The sequence below is a fragment of the Strigops habroptila genome, chromosome 3 (assembly GCF_004027225.2).
Source record: "Strigops habroptila isolate Jane chromosome 3, bStrHab1.2.pri, whole genome shotgun sequence".
NCBI classification, from domain to species: domain Eukaryota; kingdom Metazoa; phylum Chordata; class Aves; order Psittaciformes; family Psittacidae; genus Strigops; species Strigops habroptila.
In genome coordinates, this window is record NC_044279.2 from 77,229,966 (window position 1) to 77,257,748 (window position 27,783).

The 27,783-nt window shown below is 41.4% G+C and overlaps 1 protein-coding gene across 1 annotated transcript; it reads right to left on the bottom strand.

The window, feature by feature from the left end:
* Window positions 1-4,365: 4,365 nt before the first annotated feature.
* Window positions 4,366-27,754, bottom strand: SLC25A17 (solute carrier family 25 member 17). Its single transcript, XM_030480841.1, has 9 exons — window positions 27,594-27,754; window positions 19,367-19,427; window positions 18,247-18,313; window positions 14,899-15,050; window positions 12,417-12,533; window positions 11,619-11,764; window positions 10,340-10,435; window positions 6,205-6,287; window positions 4,366-5,749 (listed from the first exon to the last, which is right to left on the bottom strand). The coding sequence occupies exons 1-9, from the start codon at window positions 27,720-27,722 to the stop codon at window positions 5,602-5,604; spliced, it is 999 nt and encodes a 332-aa protein (XP_030336701.1). The 5' UTR covers window positions 27,723-27,754; the 3' UTR covers window positions 4,366-5,601.
* Window positions 27,755-27,783: the final 29 nt, after the last annotated feature.

The following is a 27,783-nucleotide window of genomic DNA, read 5'->3' on the forward strand; positions in this document are numbered from 1 at the left end:
ATTCATGAAAGGCAGCGCTTCGTAAAACCTTCTCATCAGAGAGTCACCGCAGCCTCTCAAGGACATTAAAAGAACAGCAAACTTCTAACAACAACAGGGCCAGGAGATTCTTTTGTTCAAAACAAAACTTTGGGCCTCGATGTTCATCACTCAGCTGAGACAACGGGACATTTGGGGGGGCCCTGTCACGTCTCTAATCCACCCAGACATGCTGAAATCTTCTGTCTATCACAGATAAAGATCAGAAAGGCCAAGCCAAGAATCATAAAGCAACAATTTTCAGTAAGGAAGCCACAGTGAAGCCTGAGAAAGCCTGGTTGGCATTTGTCTCTCAGTCCAAATAAATCCTATCAGGAAAAAAACCCAAACCCATGTCCTCCATCTCTGGATGTAAGCGTATAGAAGAGATTAGCCGTTACTAAGAATAAGACCAACGCACGCTGTGACGGCAGCTGGGTAACAAACGCTATTGACTGCAATTGTCCCAGTGTGAGCCGAGCACTGGGGAAGTCAGTGTTTTCCTATGGATAAATGAGGACTGACCCTGCTGCGCTGAGGCTGATGGGATTTGATCCCAGGCCCCTTCTGCATAGATGCCCCCGAGCCCAGCACACATGTACCCAGCCGGAGTTCAGCATTAGAGATACAGCTGCAAATACACTCTGCGGAGAGATTTCCCCATTGTTAAAATCTGTTGCTCTGAGGTGCTGTTTCCAATGTGTAACTGTGTGCCTTTTAAATCATGTCTGACTCAGTTACAACCTAGAATATCAGCAGTGGCTGGGAAACCTCCTAAACACCTTAATGCAATTCTAGCAACCAAAATCCAAGCAAAAATACCAGCAACCTGGACACACCTATAATTTCCTTCAGCTGATCTGAAAAATCACAGCAAGCAGCACTGCAAATGAGAAGCGCTGAGTGATGGGTTATTCTGCAAGGACAAAAAAAGCCCTGTCCAGGCAATTCCAAGAGAACATAAATTTTTCAGCCAGTGACTGTAAAAATGAAGGCTGTTGCCGCTGATGCTCTGAAGGGACGATGTGAACTGCGTAGTTCATTACTGCTGCGATAGCACCCCCGTGAGCCAGACCCCACTGTACGAGTGCTACATCAGGATCTGTTAACGTGCTGGGAATGTGTACCTGGGAACCGCTCACAGGAAGTTTTTGCCCTTGCTATCATCTGTACATCTCCATCGCTGCTAGCTACAGGATTGTTTCACTGAGCTTTCTGATCTGGACCACCACCAAATGACAGCTCTTACCTCTCCTCCAGCCACAGTAACTGAACTGGTACATCTCTGGCTGCAGAGGACGCAGAATTAAATCTGTGTTTGCACAAGCTTCTGCCCCTTAGAGTGGCTGCTGTTTTGACAGATTAACTACACTGCTACTCTACGAACAGCAGAGAAAACTGTTGTTAGCCAAATAGAAAGGTGGATAGATCTCTTTTTAGTTATTACTTTCCAGAAAGTTCTGGAGTCCATTTCTTTCAAACACAAACCAAAGGAAGAAGAGAGAAGTTAAAAGAATTCTGTGCAGGGCAGCTTATTGTGTGGTATGGCACCAGTTCAAAACAAGCTCTTTTTGTTGTTTATCAAATCCTAGAACTAACCTATTTTATCTAGTGCTATCAAAAACCTGGAAGCTACAAATATTACTAAGTACATTAGATCTCCCATGGCTCTGTGCTCTCCTGACCCATGCTCATCGGTTGAGAAATGTTTTTCACATGTGAGGGGAAAAAATAATTCCATCGACGGCAACGACTGCATTTTTCAACAGCCCCTGTGCAGGGATATCCTTGTTTTGAAAATTCACCTTGTTTTTGCCTGAATGGACTGCATTTGACTGCCTTTACTACAAAAGGCCAGCAAGGAACAGAGTCAGCACTTCCTTTTTCCTTCCTCAGTGATGAGCGGTAAGATGCGTAATGGAAGGATTAATTTGTACGAGCAGCTTTGCAGTGCAGCACACTCTGTTCCTCTCGGACAGACTGGAGGCAAACCTCATTTTTCCTCCCACACAGGGTATGTGCCCCAGCTTTCAGGTTTCAGTAACTTTCTTCAGGGCAGCCTGCAAAGGCAAAATGTACAATGGACGGACTCTTCCTGCAAAGTACAGCCAGCTCCGGTGACAGATACTGCTATTTAGCAGCATTCAGCAGTTCAACATCATTATTTAAGACAGAGAGTACACCTTATACCCTATCAGCTCTCAACCTCTAACCTGAGGCTTAGTGAAGAACATTACAGTAAGCTAAAATGTGTTAAATACTGCTCTACTACACAGGCAAACAACCTGTAGTCATGAGAAGCATGGTCTAGAATACAAACAGGAGCAGAATTCATTCCAAACATCCCAGATACCTGAGGAGCCACTTGCTTTGCAGTCTCTAAGGAGCCTTAGGGGATTCCTACCTTCAAAGTGTGGAATAGGGAAGAGAAAGAACAGGAGAGGATTAAATTTAAGTCTCTTAAATTGAGCTAAGGACAGAATTATCTGTGACGGAACCTGGCTAAGACAAAAGATCCTCTCTGCTGCTGTCTTTCGTAATCATCTCTCCCTTCTTTTGTCTCTGAAAATTATATATATATATTTATTTTTTTTTTTAAGAGAGGGAGGAGGGCTGGTTTTCACTTCAAAATGAAAATATTTTCTGTTAGGTTCTCTAGAAGCGAATTGACACCAATTTTTGGCTGGAACATGCAGTTACATACTGACCACACAGCGGAAACGCAGCACACTGGCAACTGCAATCCCAGCGTTGAGGCTTTCATTGCAGGTACTTGCGCGTAGAGCTGCTTGTGCCGTATCACCTTGTACTCCATCCTCGCATCTGCTTCCAGCTTCAAATGCCAAAACCATGTGGATTAGGAGTCACTTTTGTCTAAAAGAACACTTGTATGTTTTGTGCTGTTCACCACGGAACTGTGTCATTAGTTCTCCTACAATCTTTGAGGTTAGAACCAGATGATCTTTGAGGTCCTTCCCCAAAACATTATGATTCTGTAATTTACTTTTTTTCCAGTGAAATGACCTAACTACAGCGCCAGATTAGCTCAATCCTGTCTTTACAACACCTCCTGAAGCTCCCCTGCGTTCCTTTCCCCCCTTGTATTACTTCCCCCTTGTGAGGGGGATGTCAGGAAACAATAATTTATCTAAACATATTTTGAAATAGAGTAAAATTACCGTATTTTGGGTTTATTTCTGGACAGTATTTCTCTACTACAGGTGACTTACAACGTTAATACTCAGATGAGAGGTATTATCTTTCATAGTTTGATACATTATGCTTTTTTAATCTCAAAGATTCTCACATACATCTTTGAAGCCTGAAATAATTTTAGGAATTCTAACAGAAATGTTATCCCCTGTTCAAACTACACCTGAGAAAACTTAGGTGGAGGTACCACCTGTAACATGAATGCTGCCTGCTGATTGCACAAACAACTGAGCAATTCCTCAGCCATCTCTAGTAGTCTTTCAGCTGGCCCAGTCTAATGTTTGAATCAATACTGCAGAATGCAGGAGCAAATTTTAAATACCACAGGTCTATCACTAAAAGGAGACTGAAGATGCTTCCAGCTTCAATAGCTTTTGTTTCTATCCCTTTATGAAGCTGTTTCATTACAACTCGTCAGCAGAGCGTATCGTGCAAAATGTCTATTCCAGGTTTAACAGTCACACAGACACAGCGAAGACCAGAACTCCTGTCCACACAGTTCTGCATGCAGGTTATTTTGCAAGAATGAGATATTTCTTTATCCCTGTGAAACCACATTGGCTGGTAGGCAAGTATTTCTTCAGCTAGATAGCAAGCATTTACACTCTTCTTACAGGTATAGCAATCAGAAAAATTTTCCTGTATTTGCAGAAATTGCTCCTTTGTGCCACAGACCAGAAAAAACCACACTGAACTACGGCTTCTAGCAGCCACACAGATTTCGGCCCAAGAAGGAACATGAGAATCACTTTTCATTTGCATAAAGCCAACACAGCCTCTCAGCTTCCCCACACTGATTCTGAGAGGAGGAATTTCCAAGTGAGGTAGCTTATCTGAATTTCTATTAAAAACACCAAAAAGACAGCAGACTATCTTTCCGCGGAAAACTCATTTCAGTCAGACAAATATTTCCACTGAAATTCACAGAATTGGGATTGTTTCTTTTCCAGTGGTAAGGTCTCCCGTCTTTCATTAAATTTCATGGCGTCTATCAAAGTATAATTACAGTCTAATCATTACGCCTTTTCATTCTCACTTGTCATGTGTAAATCCCATTTGGACTGAAAAGCATCCAGCACTGAATTAAGAGCATTTTTCTCGTATAAAGATAATCCTCATTCTCTTAAAGAAGCAGTCGGTGAAAAGGTTTTTATTCTTGTTCAAAAGACAGCATTGTCTGCAAACTCCATTCCAATATCATACTTTGAATTAACTCAATTCAGACCCGAAAAAGGATGCCATTTAGCAATTCAGTAATCTATTTCCTGCAGCACCCAATTCTTCTCCCAGACAGCCTTGGTGTTAAACTATCATAGAATTTCTCAATACTTCAAACATAAAACAGTTCCTCAGAACAATCCTACTGCAAACTTAATGATGGACACAGAAGGATTTACTTGGACTATATGGCCTAAGACTATTGACCCAAACTATGCAAAAAGAACATAAACACAGTAACTGGGACAAAAGTTATGGCCTTTATGCTTTATGGTCAGGGAAGTGTCTGGGAAGATCAGTATAAAAATAATTACAGCACATTCTTGAAAGGGCACGCCACTTCTGAAGCATAGGGCAGTGCTCCCTGTCTGCATGAGAACATGGTGTGAATTCACATATTCTCACAAGAAACAGGGTTACAGAACTTCACGTATTTCTGAGTAGCAAGTCCATTTTTTGAGACAGCCTGAGGTACTCATCTTGAAAAAGCAAGAGGTTATGTTCTTCCTATCTAGCCAGTATCTGCATTTGAAATTTTCAAGATTAAAAATGGGTGGATTCAAGACGGCAGCATGCCCATTCACCGGTAATGCACATTCTATCACTTCAGAAATCTCACCACCAGATATCTGGGGCAATATCCCTTCATTCTGTGCCACAAACATACTTGAAGTTAAAAGAAAGCCATGTCAAAAATCTTGTTCTTTGTGAATTATTTTAATGAACCACATAAGAATTGACATAAACACAGGACAAGGAAAATAACAAAACCAGCCCCAGCAGCTGCTGACAGAAGGTAAAAGATAGAAGAATAGTTGAGGATTATTTGAGGGAAAACAAGAAAGCAGAGTGATACTCATTCTCGCCAAGAATGTCAACCAAATCATATAGTAGTTAAAATTTCACATCAAGTGCTTAAATAAGGTCTCTGCTTTGTTTCTTAACACTATGAGTTCACAGAAGAGTAAGGAATGTGCTATCCCTGAACTCATGACAACAGGCCCTATAGAGTGTATTCCAAATTTCTCCAAATAATGGAGATGGAGATGGCTAAAAAGAAATAGAGGAAGTGAGCACCCTTTGTTACCCAGCCTGGTCTCAGAAACAGAATGTGTTTTCTAGACCCCATAATCTTTGGCATAGGTCCCTTTTTCAATGCCTGCGCGAATGCTTTAATCCCATGACTGTGAAGGTTGCAGCAGTCAGTTTCTCGTACACTAGAAACATAAGAGCAGCAGTAAGGACTGTCTGCAGGAGCTTTGCTTCAAGGCCTTTGTAGAGTCCCATTAATCCAAAACGTCTAAGGAAGAAAACAAGCAAACAAATAAGGAAACAAGTGTGAATAGCCCTCTCTAAGTAAATCAGTACACTACAAAGAACAATTACTATCACAAGTTAATCGCAACCCTAAGAATCTTAAATTCATTCTTGATCTAGAGTGCCACCTATGTTTAATAATACTTTAAAGAGAAAGTTCTGCAGAAAGTTAAGACTTTCATGCAAGAAACTTGCTTCTTTTCAAGATGAGAGGTGAACTGGTATCCATAGATATCCTTGATACCAGTTACTGTACAGATATTTAGAAGAATTTGTGTTTGTGTACTTGTTCTGCAATATTACAAAAAACAGGTGGATTCAAATGGCAAGTTTAAGGGAGGCAAAATCCCCCATAATTTAGATCCAAGGACATTTTCAACATATTAGCAATACGCAAGTCTTCTATATCATGTTAGGAAAAAACCACAGAAAACTCACCTCACTCTCTGTTGAAGAAGGTAAAGAACATTTCTAAGACTGCCTAGAGTTCGGTTCTCTGGGTTCAACCTGTGGCGTCCAAACTGGAAAACAAATAAAGGCAGAGCATTTTGTTTCACTATTTCTCCATGGTGCTGGGCAGAAAACCCAACGTGTAAAATCTGGAAAGCCTATCTTGAACCTCTTAACATTTTTCAGGTTGTACATCAGTGAATAAATGAGGCCAAAGCTGACACTGCTGAACTTTACACAGCAAGCACTAAAATGGTATTTGCTACAATAATTGGTTTTCATTTCAAGATGGATTCTAAGAAATTACACGTAGCCATATGCAGTCTCTTTCAATTGCTCTGGAGGAAACAGTTTTCAAGATCTTGAAAGTGTAATTTGCAGTCTTAGTAGGAACATGACATTCAAAGCAACTTCTGGCTTGCTCAGCTTTCATTTAACAAAGATTCAAAGCCTTATACATCTACAAACCATTATTACACTGAGATTGCATAGCTGAACCCAAAATTCATCTGCCCAGCAACACGTCTCGGAGCAAAACATTTACCTGTGAACTGCTATGGAAGAATCCAAAATTGTTTGATCCACCTACCTGGTCTAAATAATTCTCTTACTCACTGCATCTGCTTATCCACAAACTGTTTTTCAGCAGGCATGATAGCTGCTGCTGTAATTTTATGTCTCAGAGTTAAACTAGCAATTTCAGCCACTCTTTTTCTAGGATTCATGGATACTCTTATCTGACACAGGGTGGCAGAGCTATCAGCAAGCTGGAACTATGAATTATTATCATACAAGCCTTGCCACACTTGTATTTATAACAACATAGCCAAACAGCTTTTGAAGCTGTATTATGCTTCTGTGCTAAGAAAGGTGAACTTGAGCAACTGCCTGTGGATAAGTTTCTCCCAGAACTTACTCAGGCAACTGCTACTTCATTGGTGTAGGACATTACCACTGACAGTAGGTAAAGTATGCAAGCAGATGGAGGCAGTTCAGAAATTATAAGAAAATGCCAGGATGACACAGGTCCTTTTGCTATGTCTTAAACACTTTGAAACAGCAGCAACAGAACACTGCTGGAAATCTCCCTTTATTAGGCAAATATTTACTCACAATCCACAATTTTCTCATCAACAAGTAACTCATTTGATATTGATAAATCAATGCTAAGGATCACTGTCAAAGACACAGACACACCCCAAAAAACCTGCTAACTAGGTTCCAAGTTACAATGCCAGTCATTGTCCAGACTACTCATAGGCTTCCAAACACCACCAGGATTAGGTGTTTCTTTCTCCTCTTTTCTCTACCATTGGACTATTTGTATACTGTAAACAAAGGTTCATCAAAAGGAAAAAAAAAAAAAGTTCATTTTTCTGTAGGTCATCAATACTTCACCAATTACTGCAGATTTCCCAAAGGGACTGGCATTCTCTGTACTGAAGAAAAGAAGCTTGAGTTTTAAAGAGAACTTTTTCCCCACAGGATGACTAAAAACATTAACACTATTGTTATTTCTCCAGTTGCAAAGTTAATTTATCCACTCTTCACCAACACATAAGCTAAAGAACAGTTTCACTGCCTAATGAGTAACACTGGTCCCATGTATTTTTATGACTGAAAAGGACATAGACACACCAAATGGCAAGGCTGGAAGCTGCTGGTCACTACCCATTACACAGGGTAACTGTTCATTGTATGGAAGCACGAAGAGCACTTTGCCAAAAAGTTGAAAGCAAATGTGTAGTGACTCCTTTACAAAGAACTCTAATAACTTTCAAACAATAGTAAGCTTCTAAAGGCTTAAGATTGAAAGAGAGACCTGTAGTTCCACTTTGATGATAGAACTTAATTTTTTATGAATTATATCGAGATTGTATTAGCTTGTGTGTAAATCTGCTAAAATTGTTTCAAATAACCCCACAACTATACAAAGTGTACTTATTGCAGAATGTTATTTCTGAAACTACTAAGCCTTTATTCATAACTTTATATATATGAGTGGCAAAAGCATCAACAAATATAACAATGCTAGCTTTAGATTAGAAAACACACTAAGGTTGGACCAGATGATCCTTGAAGCCCCTTCCAACCTGGTATGCTATGATTGATTATGAAGTAGAGCAAGTTTGATCTGGACAGCACAGGTATCACAGATGCACATTTCTGTTCTTGCCAGAAGTGTTCAGGGTTTCTGGCTATTACTTCTTTCATAGAGCAGAGGGAAACAAGTCATTCATAGTGACTGTAGAACTAGAGATAGGGTTCTTGTTTTCCCCATCATCACAGAGAGAGTGATGGACTGGCACTGAGAAAACAGCACATAGGCCACTTTATCTCAGTGGGCCACTGTGAGAAAAAGTCCACCACCACCAGGCCACTGATGGTTACCTGTGCTCTAGCAGAAAGGCAACTCACCTTGGCAAGCCAGCAGTGAACTAGCTGACTTCAGCTGAGGTGAGCAGTAAGCAGCAGCTGTTGAGTACATCAAGCTGGCAGCACAATGTACCAGAGCTGCTGTTTTTTAAAGGATGATGCTGTCAGCATGAGACAGAAGAATTTTGTTCAAAAAGCCAAAAGAAGACAGACAAAACATGAAGTAATAGTCACAAAATTGTACCCACTTCTATAGCAACTACGGAAAGTTGTTATATTGATGTAGCCCAGTGAAAATTGCACTGCCATGCAATGCTAAGGCTAAAATAAATCACTCCAACTTTCCTCCCAGTTCTCCTTCACACCAGCAGAAAACACATAATCAATTGGGAACAGACCGATGTTGCAACTTCTCCACACAAAGCTGTATTTGTTAAATGTTTTTCTGTATCTGTCACTTCAGTAATAGAAGCCTCTGTTACTACTTTTACTTCCTGAGATGTGCCCAAGTTATTAAAACAGGGTAAGACATTGAATGAAGGCATTGATCATCAAAAGTTATAAAAACTTCAGAAAAGATGACTGCTGACAAAACTAACATGTGGCTCACACATCTACAATCCAGATGCCATTTTGTGCACTATTAGGGTATTGAAGTAGAAAGCTGTGAAGAGAGAGAAGTTTTATCTAGTGTCTTTTCAGGGTAGCAATACCATACAGTAAACATATTCAAATCCTGTTGGTTTGAAATACAGCATCCAAACTATCTTTTTCCAGGTTATCAAAAGCAAAATACATATAGCCCACTCTAATTAGAGAGAAGAAAAACTAAATAATTATAAAACTTGCACGAAAATCACTTTTCCAGATGAACAATTAACAAGAAAAATTCCCTTGTAGATAAGACTAGGCACTAGGCATGGAAGGCTCACGTTCAACTAATTATCCAAGTTCGTGCAAGTTTTAGAACATATGAAATGGCTTTAACATACAGGCAAGTTATGGCTTTTCCTTAGGAAAGTAGCATATTTCATGAAGTAACATTTATTAATATTTAGCTGTTACAGAAACCATCAAGAAACAACTTACAAAAATAGATTAAAAAGCACAGAATATGCTTGCTTGTGTACTGGTACATACTGAAGGTAGCAGCATTATCCAGCACACATACAAATCACAAGCAAGAATAAATGCAACGGTTTCCATTACCACTACAATTAGCGTACAAGGCCAGACAAGTGGTTAAAGGTACTATTTATGACGGAGCTCAGCTTCCCCTGATGAATCACATTCCGGCTACTGACAAGGTCAGGCCATCATCTGAATAAAACCAAACCTATGAACAGAACTTCTTTTTGATTACCCTAGGTCATCTGGAAACAAACTGGGTTTAGAGGATTTAATTTTAACTTTCCACTTGACATGTGTTCAATTTATATTCAAAGAAGTAAATCTACATTTTTGTAGTACAGTGCATCATCTTCTGTGAGACACTATACCGATGCATTATGTTATCAATCCTACTGGCTGCTTGAAACAGATGTGCACCAGTAATACCAAGTTCTATTGGAATCTGTTAGTACAGGATCAAAGAAGAGAGGCATTCTTAGCAGTGGCCTGCACTGTGCAAAAGGATCTCCCAAACTAAAGGGTTCATTAACACCAAGAAAAACAAGCCACATGAACAAGGCCTGCATTATACAGAACAAATCAGAGGCAGCTACCCTGGAATGAAATTATTACTTACCCGCAGAATTGACTGTACTGTCTGCAGAGGATAAGTGAGGGTGGTGGCAACTGCTTTGGCTACTGCACCGATGACAAAAGCATCCAAAGATGTGAGCTGTTCGATAGATAAAGAACATATTACTTCCACATAGTACTGAAACAGCCCATTACTCATATGTATTTGAGGGTTCTGTATTGGTACCTGCTATGGGGTTATCTAAGTATCTTTGGCCTAGAGATCTCACAAAGTATCTGGGTCTTCTCATTTTAAAGAGTTAGTTATAGTTCAACCAACTTACTTTCCCACAACTAATGTTTATTTGTAGCTTCTACCTGCTCACAAGCTTTTTCATTTCTCGCTATAACTGTTACTAAAACAGTGGAGAAAGCCATACAACTAGACCAATTTAAAGCACCAAGAGTAGACAAAAGACAAGGAGATAGCATTTAAACATACCATCAATCAATAAGCATTTCAGCTTTTGCATCATTTAAATCAACAAGTCACACAGCACTTGTGGAAAGGTGACAGTAAAAGAACTCTATAGAGTGAACACCACTCTATAATCCTGAGACATAATCACCACCTTATCAGGTAGAACTTTAGCCTTTAGTCATAGGCTAAAAATCTCCTCCCCCAAGAACACTACCAGGAAGCCCAACCTCACCTCCAAAGCCCACAGTGTTCCAGGATGCACCGAATACATTGTTACAGCCTAAGACTGATTACAGAGCACCTCTAACAGTGAATTAATCACTGAAAATAAGTAGAGGCCCATTTCAAAACATGCTTCACATTTGCAAAATACGTTGACTGCAATCAGAAATATGCACACTCATGCAGACTGTAAAAAAAACAAACATCAATCTGAGATACTTAAGACAATAAGGAAAAGATCAAATAGGAAGAAAAATGTTGTCAAAACTAAAAGTGACCAGTGCTAGGGGAAAAATGTATTTTCCCTCTCCACTGATCATGGACAAAGCATACCCTAATTGAAGGTAGAATTAAGTTATTTAGAAGAAATACGAGAAATAAATATAGCAATTAGCCAACAGGCAAATAATGATGCAGAGGGAAGCTCATCACTCAAAAAAATGTATTGTCCATAATGTAACTGGATAGATCCATCAGGCACAAGTAGAGTTCCTACAGCGGCAGTACTGACTAAAGATGGTAAAAAACCCAAGCCTCATTTATGATGCAAAATCTCATGTAACAATAATCTCGCTACGTCTTGAGGAAAAATGATGACTTTTTAACATATTGATATGAACTGGCCTCAAAACATACTCACTTGCAGCTGCTTTTTCAAAAGCTTCCGTTTAAAGCCTTCATAAAACATGAACTGTATGGCAGGATTGAAGACCAGAAGCAAGGAAGGGAAAGTACCATTCCATAAAGCTAAGACTCCTTCATCTCGTATTATCTGATGAAAGGCATCTGAGAAGAAAGGGGGGGAGGGAAGGAATCATTAAAATTTTGAGTACAAAATTCTGACTGTAGAAGTAAGAAAAGTTAAAGTGTAATATTCAAAGTGTTTAAAAGTCCACTGCAGTCTGTTCTGTAACTGTTTAATCTTCCATTCTAAGCTGGAAGTTAACATAAAAACAGTGACAAAGGAGGTTCTTGCTTTTTTTAGTACAAGCTCAGCATCAACACTAAGGTCTTCTAAGCCATCTTCAAAATTACAACAATATGTATTTATTTATTTTAAAAGGAAGACAGCCTAAACATGTGAGCGAGGAAGAGATTAAAGTGAGTGAAGTTTAATCTGCAAATTGTCTGTCCAAACTCAGACTCCCAGCTACCACCTCACTGGGCTCACTACTACTCCAGTATTTCCATAAGACACCTGCCTTTGCAAAAGGTGTTTTAATTACAGGTATGTTTATGCATACTATAAACTCTTAATTACCATTAGAAATGGCCAAGTCCACTTTCCTGCAAAACTCAAATACAGTAAAGTGAAAGGGAAGCGTAGAGATTCCAGAGTGAAATCAGTTACATGAACAGAAGTCTTCAAACTTCAGAGTCCTTGATATATTTAATTTAATGAACTTTTCTTTGGTTGAAGAGAATAACAGGTGCTTACCTATTATGCCTTTATAATTGGTTGGTACGATGTCTTCATTTCTAAATTTTGCTCCCTGCAGCTTCAGACGCGTGTTCACCACCCAAAGAGGAGTGGTCAAGAGAACATTCACTACACCTAATACAAAACACAGCACAAAAAAAATCAGCAAGAACCAGAAGATCATTTCAAATGTTTTCTTATTCACTTTTACCGTGATTCACAGGCTACTGAAATTACTGGTAGGAAGAAGGAAATACAATTAACACAGCATATGGGAAAAGTACAGTGGAAATTTTTAATGAGGTACTTCAGGTATTGCCCACAGTCCCACCATTGCATGCAGCGGGAAGACATTTCTGCTTACTCCTCCCCAAAACTAACAAAAGAAACCCCAAACCAACTAACCAAACAAAACCCAACAAAAAGTCACACCAGACAACAAAATACACCAAATGTGAACATGTTGAAGGAATCTTAAGTGAACTTGTTACTTTGCTGCATACTACACCACACTGGAGCACAAGATGCTCTACTTTTTCATGCCCTACTTCACTCCATGATGACTTGCTGCCTGCCTACTTGCAGAAACACAGAGCGATAAGGTTAGAAGGATTACTTTATAATGAGAGATCAAAACAGATAAATGCATGCAGCTTGATTACCAGAACAGAGCTCCTACACTGCCAAAAGAATGAGAATATCTAGCTTCTAGATTCATTAAGTACACTTAAGGTGGAAAAGTCAGGATTCTGCAAATATTTTAAGTAGGCTTAGAAGTGGCAAGAGATTACACACAATAACAAATCCCAGCAGTAAAGCTTGAAAGTTGAGTATCAGAAATTAGGATGGGGGAAGAGAAATAGACAAGCATACATAAGGCTGCAAAAAAAGAGGTGTTGCAAATACAGTTCTAAATAAACAGGGAGAAGGATTAAGTGACATTTCTTCTGCGATCACCTGGTACAGGTCTCTCCTGTTCAGTAATGACCAAGGCAAATACTTTGAAGTAACTAAATAAAAATTATTCTTATTAATATTTCTGCATCACAGAAATTAGCAAATGCTTCTACATTGGTTGCTTTGGTAGGAATCTGAGTGACAGTTATATTGAGATGGAACACTACATAACTATCAAGAACAGTAAATCTGACAAAGGTGAAACTCTACTGCCTACATTGTGCCTGTTTGCTCTTTTCCTTAAAGAGGGTTCAGAAAAGCAGAATATAAAAATAACTACATTTCAGTATCCTTCATAAGGACTACAGTCAGGTCTCCAAAGATGCTCTGAGCAAAATCAAGCACTAGAAAAGGCAAGCCACATTAATCTCTCTTAACCAAAGTCAATGTGAGTACATTAAGGAGCAAAAGGTTAGAGCACAGTCTATTTGTAATTTTTCACCAAGACTTGGTTAAAGGAAAAAGTCATAAAACTTTATTTTCCAGACTGCAAAGGGGTTTGGGGGTTTTTGTTTGTTTTTTTGTTTGTTTGTTTGTGGTTTTTTATGTATTTTCCGAATCTATATTTGCTACCAGTAGTAGCAATGAAAGGTAGGTAGAAAGAATTAGTAAACACCTTAAGCAGAGATTTCAATTTCTACTAGATATTATTGCACTACAAGGATATAATCTACTGACACTGAAGAAGTCATTTAACTGACAAGCTGTTACCCTAATTCCTGTAGCCTTTGTTCCAGAATGTATAAAGCCAACTTAAGATTTCTTTCCTTACTTTCCTCCAACTATTCAGCCATTCATTGTGCCTACACTCAAAGTACAAGAAACTACAAAAAGTAAGCAAAAAGCCTTCCCCCACTCGCCTCCCCAAAAACCTAAAAATCACAAGCCTTTTGTGCAGTTTTTTTAAAATCATCTTCTTCCAGAGTGGTTGCACAAGCAATTGTACCTTCAGAATATTACTGACAAACACAGGCACACGGTGGTGATTTTTCACATTGGATTTGCTAGAAAAGCCACTTATGCCCTAATCCCTTCAAAGAAAACACTGCAGCATCCACATGAGAAGAGATGAAAAACATACAGTCCCACTGGACCTGCGTACATCTAGTGATTTTCTGCCACTTTCAGTTGATAACCCTAAAACAGGTCTGAAAGCTGACACCCAAATGCTTTCATCAAAAACTTACTTACCATAATTGAAAATACTTAGGAAATGGCATATATATTTTCCTCTGAAATAAACTATCACTTTCCCCTGCCACTTGTCTTCAAAATCTAAATGATGATGCTTAGATACCATGGTAAACAACACACCAGACAAATAAAATACTGTGCTTTGTACCAGGATTCACAACAGAAGTTTATGCACCTACTTACAAGGCAGGGAGGACACAGAAGAACAAGTCAGAGGTGTACAACGAAGCAGGTCTACATACAGTGGGAGGTGTAAGCACCCAGTGTGACCTCCAATTGACTTCAGGAAGAAAAATATTAGATATACTAAAAATCAATTTTGGATGAAATTGAGATTTTTAAGTCTTACCTGCAACAACCCCCAGAACCAAGTCTTTTCCAGTGGTTGAATGCTGACCTTTGACCCAGAGACCTTTAAGACTATTAAATGTATAAAAATAAACAAAATTGGAACAGCAAAGGCTGGAGATAACAGGGAACCATCCTCGATATGGTGCCAACCTAATGGAGAGGAAAAAGTCATAATAAGGATCAGCAAAGTATTTATGCAATTTGGTTGATGTTAAATGGAGGGTCACAGAGATACAATACTACGTGCAATACTAACTAGGTATGTCTTTATCGATAATGGTAACAAACCATACTAAAATCCTGACTGTACCATTAAAAAAAAAAACCAAACCCCTAAGCACCTGTATTTGTAAATTGTAGTAATCAGGAATAATTCCACTGAAAAGGAGCTGTAGAGGTACAATGTATTTACAGTCAGAAGCTTGGGGCTCGCTCACTCCAAAAGTGAGCATTACCACCCTATTTGCTCTCTACCAACAGCCAGCAGTGAACTACAAACATCCAGGGGATAATTACATGTTTGAAGTCTGTATGTTAACATACATACTGATACAGTCAGTTCAAACCATGTACTAAAACATACAAAGGCATGACGAGAGTTCTCATCTTTGTTGAGAAACAGAGTTGTCAGTCCAATAAAAAAAGAAAACACTTGAGTAAAGAGATGCTCAAATCTCCAAGGAAACAAAGCAATGCTTAACAAAGCTGGAAAAATAAAAAAAATAAAAAGACAATTACCCCTTCAATACAAAATAAATTAAAAACAAAAACCACTTTAAAAACCACCCCAAACACCTAAGATAAGAAAGAAAAAAGTCTGGATTCTCACATAGCATTTAAAAATGGAACACTAATTACTGAAATGCATGTATTTCACCAAGAGAAGTTTTTGAAAGGATGCAACTTGAGGCATATGGCACATGAGATATGCAGGTGGGAGGAATTTCTAACAAACGTGTTGCATTAAAATCTAGAGCAAATCAGTCAGGTAAGCAAGAAACAGACATTACCTACTGAAATTTAACTAGATTAATCAAATAGATGAAAAACTGAATACTGCCTTATGATTCACAGCTGTCTTATTTTTGAGGTGTTGCAAATAATTGTCATTATGTATCATCTAAATCTATCTTAAGAATGATTTCATAATACCTGACTAACAAAGCTCCCTTCTCAGGCAGGCCTGAAGAGCCTGTAAAACAGGGACAACTCAACAGCATGTTCTACAATACATCCAGAGACAATGATACACACCTTCACTGATGCTGCATGGGACAGGTAGAGAACTGGTATCATGATAAGTGCATAAGAAATCTCTTCAACAACTAGCAGTAATCATGGAATTACTTTAGTATTCATCATAAAATTGGGAATACACAGAATATAAGGATCCCCAAGAATAAGACCATAAAAGATGCAAGGATGGTAAATGCAGCATCTGACTGTTCTTATAATGTAAATGCTAGTTTTTAATCTCAGATGCATCTGGTGCTTCTCCCTCCCATGTAGGTGGGAATACACCACAGTATTAAAAGTGTTTCTGAAGCTCCAGGCTTAGCTAACCAAGTAGTTACAATTTAACTTACTATACAGTTAGTCATGTGTAGAATTAAAACAATTTTTGCATCACCTATCTTTTCTGTGCTGAAAAATAAAGGGAGAAACACCCTTTGAGGGCCATGGCCTCCGAGAGTTTTAGTTTGGTTTTCCTTGATTTATTAAGAAAAACTTCTAATGGCTTTCAAATTAAACATCTTGCAGTACAAAACACAAAACCAAGACAAGAAACATTATTTTAATGACTTGTCAGTGCTAGCATCCGTAATTCACATACGGATACTTCTGCACACAAATAAAACTTGACTTTGTGTTCTAAACTGCAACCTTGAGAAAAACTCAGTGTATACCAGTGAACACCTTTCGTATGACCTAAAAAGGGACGAAAGCAAAGCTGTTTGATAAACTTCTACAGAATGTCCATTAGCTAAAGCTAATTATCTTAGCTTTATCTAGATAAGAAAAGCAGTCTCACAAAAGTGTGATGTGATACGAGACAAAACTACAAACTCACATGAACAATATAGAATCACAGAATGGTTCAGGCTGGAAAGAACCTTAAGATCATGTAGTTCCAAGCCCCTGCCATGGGCAGGGACACTTCACACTAGACCATGTCACCCAAGGCTCTGTCCAGCCTGGTCTTGAACACTGCCAGGGATGGACCACTTCTTTGGGCAACCTGTTCCAGTGCCTCACCACCCTCACGGTAAAGAACTTCTTCCTTAGATCTAACCTGAACTTCCCCTGTTTAAGTTTACGTTTATGATCTTGCATAACAGTTCAGATTTATTGTTGTTTTGGGTTTTCGGTTGTTCCAGACACATCCCTAAAACTAGTATCATTCACTGCTTAGCCAGGGCTTCCCAAAACCTTTGGAAGTAAGAATGTTCCCCTCTTGCCAGAATTAGCTTTTTTCTGTTTCACAGGAAAAATAGGATAACCACTTTTGCAGTCTCTCCACTTCAATTTACTCTTTTTTTTTCTCTTCTTTCTTTCCTTTCTTTTTTTTAAATGGAAGTTTATTTGCCACTCTCATGTGACAAAGTAATGATGGAATGTGAACAAGAGAGATCGCTAACTGACAAAAAGCTGGCAAAACATCATTGGCCAAGCTAAACTTTTGCCAACTTCAATGTCCTGGAAGCTCTGATCTACTGAAGAGTTCCAGGGATCCACTTCGGAAAATTACTTGTAACAAAGACATGCATACAACTGTTTTCCCAGGCAGCTCAGCTCAGACTGTGTGGCAAATACTAAAGCACAGCATTGCTGAAAGTTAACCGCTTTTAGATAGATCTTGAATCTCACCAGGATAAAGAATCACTTCTTGTTTACTTGCACATACTTTGGAGGAGAGAAAACTTCCAACTGGGAAACATGTCTCAATTCTCATGTTGAAAGTGGCTCAGCTGCCCAAGAGTTTCATCTTAGTTATGAGAAATGGACACACCCAAGACTCCAGGCAGACAAAGCTGGTTTATCAGGTACATGAAAGTAAGTTTGCGTACAAACCTGCATTTCTAAGGAGGCACAGCTACCTCGCTAACGAAGGCACAGTTACATCACTGAGCAGATCGATTGCATAAGGTGCTCAAGAAAGTTAATCCAAATTAGCTAAAGATGAACACATAAGATGATGCAAGTCATATCACTCTTACATGGAGACAAGTCAGAGTAAAAATCTGCCCACGCAGATTTGGGCTAACTATTCCACTTTAAAAGCAAATCCAAATTAGTTTTAGAGCTTGTCTACATGAAAACAAGCAGAAAATAGGTATCTACTCACAGGCCTTCTTCTTTGATTATTTCCAATAGGACTGCTGGTGTTGTCTTAGACTTCCGCTTCTCATCAACTGGAAAACAGAAAAATCAAACTTTTACATTATTCCAATTTTTAGCACTCATTTTCAAGTCCTTATCCTTCCTACTCTGAACATACCCCAGAAATGCATGTTCCTTCTTCCTCATAAAGGACAGATGTTCCCTATTTCTACAGCAATTTCAGAAAGCATCTCCTTCATTTCACTTGCTAGGTAAGGCTACTTCCTTGTTTTATCCTTTGCCAGACTGGCATGTTCCGTTGTGCACCAGAGTATCTGTAGTTATCTATTCCTAACTGGATGGTTGCAACATGAACTGAAGGTAGGTTCCCATTAGGTAAGAGGCCAGAATTGGGCATGCCTAACTGCTCTCAAAATCATGCCTTGGACTCCAGACTAGCACCGCTAGCAAAGCAAAGAGCTAAGCCTTAGCAAAACACTGTCTCTTCCTTCACTGAAAGCTGCCCAACAGCGACATGGTGCTCGTTTCTCAGCCACAGATTTCTGATGACCTGGCTGATGATCTCCCCCTAGTTCTTAATAGCACTTTAGTCACAGCACTAAAATACTTGGTGATTCTGTGACTTTTGATTAGATGGTAGAGCATTAGAACAACAAATTTTATACCCAGATGCATTTTTGCAAATAATTGGATGTTCCTCTTCCCAGTCCTAACCCTGATTTTTCTCTTTAAACCATTCTCAGGAATAATTCTATATTAGTTTTTCATGATACTGCCTCTGTGTTATGAAGTGTTCTCAGCAGCCACAAGCAACAGCTCGCAAATGTAATCCTGCGTAATCTCATATCTTTTTCTTTTTTTTCCCCTCTTAGACAACCATTTAAAAGCCACACCTGGTCATAGATCACACAGCCTCTTCAGCTAGGTAAAAAGTTACCCCATGCTTTCAAAAGGGAGAATTACCTTCAGCTGAAAAATGGTGTTAGTGATTAAATGGTGTTAGTGTTACACAGGTAAGATTCCTGTTCATGCAAGACAAGTCCCCCTACAACCATCCTTACAAGTGCCCAAGCCAAGATGAACAGAAACACCATCATTCAAAGAAACTAGAGTTTTACACTTACCCTGAAGTCTAAGCCTAGCTGTATCCAAAGGAAAAAACACAGTCATTGCAGTCATACTGCCCTGAAAAACAAAATAAACTGGCTATATAGTGTATCAGTTGCTTGTACAGATGCCTGCCAGAAACCAGTCTACTGAATATGTTTAAAAACAGGATAAACTCATATACAACAATGTCTATTTGAAGTGTTGTTTTGGTTCCATGATTACAAAACTTTATTTCTCTTGTATTATATCAAGCTAAAATGAAAACCTTTAAAAGCTTTTTGCCCAAAGAGAAAGTCTGAGATGATAAAGTGGTCAGGAGGAGACAAACATATTGCACTTGTTTCATTAGCCTCAGTACTCAATTTCTAGTTTTAAAAAAAAGAAAAAAAAAAAGGGACAAGAAAAAAGACAACACGAGCCACCACTGTGTTACAATAACCTTGTTCTGACATGAGGAGAAAAAACCCAGCACAAACTTTTGTTCATTAAAACCTGACCGTACATGTTTCTCAGGAGTTAATCTAGCATGGTACTAAATTCCAATATAGGCAATAAAGATCTGTCTACCAAGACACCCCCTGTGGCATGAATTACACATGATGAATTAAATCAGAAAATGGTTTGGGTTGGAAGGGTTCTTAAAGCTCATCCAGTTCCAACCCCCTGCCAAGGGCAGGGACACCTTCCATCAAACCAGGTTGCTCCAAGCCCCTGTGTCCAACCTGGCCTTGAACACTGCCAGGGATGGGGCAGCCACAGCTTCTCTGGGCAACCTGTGCCAGGGCCTCAGCACCCTCACAGTAAATAATTTCTTCCTTACATCTAACCTAAATCTCCCTTCTGTCAGTTTAAAGCCATTCCCACATGTCCTGTCACTACACGCCCCTGTAAAAAGTCCCTCTACAGATTTCTTGTAGACCTCCTTTAGGTACTGCAAGCTGCTCTAAGGTCTCCCTGGAGTCTTCTCCAGGCTGAACAAGCCCAGCTCTCTCAGCCTGTCTCCACTGGAGAGGTGCTCCAGGCCTCTGAGCATCTTCCTCACCCTCCTCTGGACTTGCTCCACCATATCCACATCCTTCTTGTGTTGGGGACCCTAGAACTGAATGCAATACTCCAGGTTGGGTCTCACTAAAGCCAAGTAGAGGGGGAGAATCAACTCCCATGATCTGCTGGCCATGCTCCTTTTGATGTAGCCCAGGACATGATTTGCTTTCTGAGCTGCAAACACACATTGCAAGGTCACGTTGAGCTTCTTGTCAACAAACACCCCCAGGTCCTTCTCCTCAGGGCTGCTCTCAATCCAGTCTCTGCCCAGCCTGTGTTTGTGCCTGGGATTACCCATCCCAGGCGCAGGACCTTGCACTTGGCCTGGTTGAACTTCATGAGGTTGGCATCGGCCCACCCCTCAAGTCTGTTAAGGTCCCTCTGGATCCCATCCCTTCCCTCCAGCATGCCATCTGCACCACACAGCTTGGTGTCACTGGCAAACCTGCTGAGTGCATGCTCAATCCCACTGTCCATGTTACCAAAAAAGATGTTGAACGGCACTAGTCCCAATACTGACCTGCAGGACACCACTCGTCAGTGGTGTCCACTTGGACATCAAGTCATTGAGTGCAACCATCCAGACAATTCCTTATCCACTGAGTGGTCCATCCATCAAATCCATGTCTCTCCAGTTTAGAGACAAGGATGTCATGCTTTGCACAAGTCCAGGTAGATGAGTTCACTCTTTCTTCCCTTATCCACCAGTGCTGTAACCCTGTCACAGAAGGCCATCAAATTTTCCAGGCACAATTAGCCCTTGGTGAAGCCATATTAGCTGTCACCCCTCACCTCCTTATTTTCTGTGGCACAGTTTCCAGGAGGATCTGCTTCACAATCTTGCCAGGCACCAAGGTGAGACTGACCGGCCTGTAGTTCCCTGGGTCTTCCTTTTTAAAAAATGGGAGTTATGTTTCCCCTTTTCCAGTCAGTGGATCTTCACCAGACTGACACAACTTCTCAAATATAAGGGATAATGGCTTGGCAACTACAGCCACCAGTTCCTTCAGGACCCGTGGATGCATCTCATCAAGTTCCATGGTCTTGTGCATGTTCAGTTTCCTTAAATGGTCTCAAACCTGATCTTCTCCTACAGAGGGCAGTTTTTCATCCTCCCAGTCCCTGCCTTTTCCTTCCGTGACTTGGACAGCATTGCTGGAGCATATACTGGTGAAGACTGAGGCAAAAAAGTCATTGAACACCTAAGCCTTCTCTATGTCCTGGGTAACCAGGTCTCCCATTTCCTTCCAGAGAGGGCTCGCATTTTCCCTTGTCTTCCTTTTATGACCAAGACCACCTACAGAAGCTTTTCCTGTTGCCCTTGACATCCCTGGACAGATTTAATTCTGTCAGGGCTTTAGCTTTCCTAATCTGATCCCTAGCTGCTTTAACAATTTCTCTATATTCCTCCCAGGCTACCTGTCCTTGCTTCCACCTTCTGTAGGCTTCTTTTTTGTGTTTGGGTTTTTCCTTGTTCATCCATGCCTCCTAGCATTCTTCCCCGACTTCCTCTTTGTCAAGATGCACCACTCCTGAGCTTGGTGGAGGTGAGCCTTGAATATTAACCAGCTTTCTTAGGCCACTTTTCCCTCCAGGGCTTTATCCCGTGGTACCCTATCAAGGAAATCCCCGAAAAGGCCAAAGTATGCTCCCATGAAGTCCAGGGTAGTGAGCTTGCTATGCACCCTCCTTGCTGCCCTAAGGATATTGAACTCCAGCATTTCATGGTCATTACAGCCAAAGCTGCCCTTGATCTTCACATTCCCCACCAGCCCTTGCTTTTCAGTTAGAACAAGGTCCAGCACAGCCCCTTTCCTCATTGGCTCCTCTATCACTTGGAGAAGGAAGTTCTCATCAATGCATTCCTGGAACCTGTTGGATTTCTTATGTCCTGCTGTGTTGTCCCTCCAACAGATAGTGGGATGGTTGAAATCCCCCATGAGGACCACAGCTTGTGAACACGAGGCTGCTCCTATTGCTCCTATCTGTCTACAGAGGGCCTCATGCGCTCAGTCTTCCTGCTAAAGGTCAGGCAGCCTGTAGCAGACCCCCAATGTAATGTCTCCTATCCCTGCCCTCCATTTAATCCTGACTCATAAGCTCTCAGTCAGCTCTTCATCCATCCCCAGGCAGATGTCCATGTACTCCAGCTGGCCACTGACATAGAGGGTGACTCCCCCTCCTCATCTACCCTGCCTGTCCTTCCTGAAGAGCCTGTATCCTTCCATTCCAACACTCCAGTCATAGGAGCCATCCCACCAATGCCAATAAGATCATAGCCCTGCAGGTGTGTGCACATCTCTAACTCTTGTTTATTCCCCATGGTATGCATGTTTGCATAGAGGCATTTACCTGACCTAGATGTACCAGATTCACTTCTTGTGAATCCAGCACCCTCTTCACTTCCTATGTGATCCAACCTTTAAAGCCTCTAAATGGAAAAGCAGTCAGTCACACCCCTTTACAACAGGGTTAAATACCGTATTTGCAAATGCCCTTATCTTCCATACAGGGAGCTGTTGCCCCTCTCTCCCTGCCATCAGTTAGCTTCTTCCCTCTTCATATCTAGATATCTATAGGATATCTAACTCTAAAAGACCTAGGTTTGGTGTAAAACCTGTTAACACTCTACAGTAGTATTAAATGCATTAAGTGGCTGCTAAAGCTGTGGCACTCTTCTGTTAGTAGCCATGCAAAGCATTTAAACAGTGGCAAGGTCCAGGATACGGCTAGTCACACAAGGACTGTGTTTAAAGCAAACTGCACAGTGTAGACTGCACAATGTGACTTCAACTTTTCTAGAGCTAGAAATGCCATACATTTAAGCTTTGCCTCTGGAAACACCCCAGCCCCGGAGCAGGCTGCTTGGACCTATCTCTACGACCAGCAACAGAGGGTTACTTTTCAGGCGGTGTTTCCTCACTAAGACAACTCTTGGTTGAAGTCTTAACAAGACTTAAGTTTGTCCAGTTTTCATAACACCAGGTAGCAGATGAAAGGAAACACTTGGCCATAATTACCTGGTTATTTTAACCCATTTAGTCTGGGCTCTAGTCAAAAGGGTTGGTTCTGCCCTCCCACATACTTGTTCTGTGTCTGCTCATTCTCAGCATCTACAGTGTGCACAGCTGGACATCAAGGAGGATTAATGAACCCATCTGACTGAAAATTTACAAAAAATAAATTTCTGTTAGAAGGCCACTGCCAGAACAAAAAGAAGGGTAAGAAGAGCCAAAATATACCTCCTAATGACAGCTGCATTACAGTAACTCTGAAACCAACCTCAAAACTCAATTGCACATACTTATGCACGGAACAGCCACAACACTACACAGCCACTGCAAGTTCCAACCTTTCCCTGCTCAATTTATCCTGTTTCTGCCCTCCTGAAGTGAGATTTATCCTGAATCGTACTCTCAACGCAATTCACCCTACGGCAACATACACACTTGCATTCAAAATCAGAAAATGGTAACGGGGACATAGTTGGGGTGGTGGCACACAGGACAAATAGGTGGACACAAGGTACAGAATAGAGTATTTCAGTTGGACCTACAATGACGACCTAGTCCAAGTGCCTGACCACTTCAGGGCTGACCAAAAGTTGAAGCATGTTATTAAGGGCATTTTCCAAATGGCTCTTGAACACCAACAAGGATGGGGCATCAACCACCTCTCTAAGCAGCTTGTTCCAGTGTTTGACCACCCTCTCATGTGAAGTGCTTTCTAATGTGAAGTCTGAACCTTCCCTGATGCAGCTTTGAATCATTCCCACACAATGAGCCTTACAGGCTCAAATGGGCTTAAAACACATATGAAGCTACAGCTCAAAAGAATGACATGAGAATTCAGCGAATCTAACAGATTACTGCCAATAAAAGGTAATCTGGACCCTCTCCCCTCCTTTTGCTAAATTGAGGGAAAAGAAACTCAGAAAAGCAGTTACTTTTCTCTGAGTTTTATATATGGAAAAACTCAACTATACGGCAAGGAGACTGCCAGAAGCATCATATGGAGGAGAGAGGATTTCACGGCTAAAAGTAAGGGAAAGGAAAGGGATGAGCAGGACCTGCCCTTTCCCCAGCAACAAAACCCCTCGAGATTCCTTACTGAATCACACTTGAAACCAGCAAGAAAAGTAACTCATACTGCTAATTTCCCAAACATATACTGAAACGTATGACCCTGTACTGTTGAAAGGGTGAGGCCTCACTGTCTGCCTTCCCACCACCTCCCTGTCGGCACTGAATCTTGGTAGTTTGCCAAGTCAAGTCATGCTGTTGCTGGATAATCACTAGGACAGGTACAAACTGCCTTAAGCAATCTCAGCTCTTGGTCAACTGTGTTTGCATCTCTGCCTCCTCTGTTCTGGTGGCATAACTTTTTGGGCACCTACACAATGATGCAAGAAGGAAACTAATGTGACTGAACAAACAACTTTTTCCACTGGGCTACTTCTTTAGCCCTGATGAGCCACAGCACCACATAAACAACTGTGCAGTAGCCAAGAGGTGGCAGTAAGCAGCCAGAAGTTTGGTTTTCTAAAAAAAAAAAACCCAGTAATTAAAAAAATAAAATATTAGAAAAAACCCAACCCACAAACAGCTTGACTACTACCATAATATGCCTGTAAAAAATCTCATTCCTACAGCTTTTGTAACAGGAAGGTTTACTTTATAGCTATATGCAGAGCTAAAGAATACTTCTGTAATTCAATTAAAGCTCACAGGAAATCACGCCCCGATTTTTCATCTGCTCACAGAATTATTCAGTTATCTCAGGTTTGACCAGGTAGCCTACAAGGTACATGAACTTTGACCACAGCTGAACAGAAACAAAAACCATCATGTTGTGATCTGGCATGTTCTTCTGACTCATCACCTCAGGACAGTTCTGTGGGTTACTTTTTCTCTTTTTTTTCTCTCTTTAAATTCTTGCATCATGTCTGTACATCAGTGTGCTTTATAATAATTTAAGTAAATGGTGAGACAGTATCAGAACAGTCAGTACCCACATCAAAGATCGTCTCAAAATTTATATATTACAGCAGTAAACAAATCTCTAAATTGACAAGTACACCTTTACTATGACAAAAAAATACCAAGGTGTCCAGCATAAGGCAGTTAAAAAAGGATTTCTGTACAAGGGTACAGAAGCCCAAAAGCTCCAAAAAGCTCTGTCTTCCTTCATAACCACATGCTGAGATACAAGCATCTTCAAGCACAATCATGAATTTCTATTAACCTTATTAACACCACCAAGGGACTTGAGATACCATTTCATTATCTGTTTTAAATTTATGGCGGGATTTATAAGTTCAGTTCATAACATAGAGTTTCTTCAGAAGCACAGCCTGATTATAGTGATCTGTAGATGAGAGTGAGAACCTAACAGTGAGGGCTGGCAGCTGTTACCAGCTTCTGTACAAGCCAGCAAAAGGAGAGCATGCACTATTTCAATAACAAGATCATTTGAGTTCCATTTCTTGAAAGTGGAAACAAAATCCCCACTGCCTTTGATGCTTAAATAAGCAGACACAAAACACTTTGAAGAGCAGACAATAACTCCATGTTTATTTATTATAAAGACAAAAACCCCTTTAGAATCAGCCCTTATTGTTCAATAACATTTAGTAACTTTCATCCTACAGAAGACATTGAGAGTTCTTCTGAGGACTCAAATTAGAACAGGAAGTTTGGCCAGAACAGTACATTGGCAACTGCCAAAATACAGGTTTAGGTGTTCTTGCCAGTCTGGAATATATGCAGACTATAGCTGCATCAGCTTGCTCGAAATCCATCGGTATGCCTGGTCCAAAATGCTACATTGCACTAAAATTCTCAATCTACTGGAAGTACAAGGCTGATTTGCTATTTGCAGAGCTAGCAGTCCTTTGGGCATACAAGAAAATCTACAGAAATTAAACACTACTTTTTAATTTACAAGTGTCATATGAAAAACTGAACTCAATAATCAATATAAACCTCCTCTAGCTGCACTGCACTTGCTTTATGCTTTGGTTAACACCTAGGCATTACCACATCCTTCACAACTTCTAAGTCTTAGAGGGCCATGAAGATGCTCCAAGGGCTGGAGGACCTCTCCTATGGAGACAGGCTGAGAGAGCTCGGCTTGTTCAGCCTGGAGAAGACAAGGCTCTGCGGAGAGCTTAGAGCAGCTTCCAGTGCCTAAAGGAGGCCTACAAGAAATCCTGAGAGGGACTTTTCATGAGAACACGTAGGGATAGCAGAAGGCGAAATGGTTTTAAGATGAAAGAGGGTAGATTTACATTAGACATTAGGAAGAAATCCTTCCCTGTGAGGGTGCTGAGGCGCTGGCACAGGGTGCCCAGAGAAGCTGTGGCTGCCCCATCCCTGGCAGTGTTCAAGGCCAGGTTGGACACAGGGGCTTGGAGCAACCTGGTCTAGTGGAAGGTGTCCCTGCCTCTGGCAGGGGGTTGGAACTGGATGAGCTTTAAGGTCCCTTCCACCCCAAACCAACCTGTGATTCTATAGTGATTCTATGATTTATGAGACAATTGCAGAAGGCAGATGTTTAGTACAACTCATACCACACAGCTGAAGCTGTCCCTCTACCTGAACTTCTGAGAGGCTTAAATTTTCATTGCTAACTGGATGCCCAACTTCAGATGCATGCATGCTCAGTGTCTAAGAGAGCACACCTACAGCTCCTATGGGGCCCAGGGGAGGCTCCAGCCACTGGGAAGCAGAGCCATGCTCAAGGTTCACTAAACCCCACATACAAAACTAGTGACAAGCACACTGAGGGGCTCGCAAGCGTGCTCTTAGGGGATGGGTGGCAGAGCTGGGACTCGGTGTCAAGGCGCCCTCACCCCAACCCCTCTTCTTGTGACCGCGCAGGGCCCGGTCCCACCTCAGCCCCTCAGCCCGGCCACCCCGCCTCCACACCCCCGTGGCCGCCCCTCAGGCGCGGGGTCCCCCTCCGGCGGCCCCTCAGTCAAACAAAGGCTTAAGGCGGCCGGTTACCCCCGCACGGCCCCCACCCCGCCGGCCCGGCTGCTCCGCCCGCCCGTCCTCCCCGCTGGCCAGGGCACACGCCACCGACCAGACCCCTCGGCCTCAGCCCCGTCACCACCAACGGCGGCGGCGGCGACGCGCCCTCCCCCAACCCGGCGCCGCCCGCAACGGCCCCGCTCTCCCCGACCCGCTCGCTCACCACGGCCCCGGACACGGCGTGCACCAGGCTCTCGTAGGAGGCGATGGAAGACATGGCCGCGACTCTCGGGGGCTCGGCCGCCGGCCGGCCCGGTTGTACCGCGGCACCGCCGAGACCCTCCCGCGCCATGATCCCGCCCGCCCAGCGCGTCACGCCTGGCCCTGCCCGCCGGCGGGCCCCGCGCATGCGC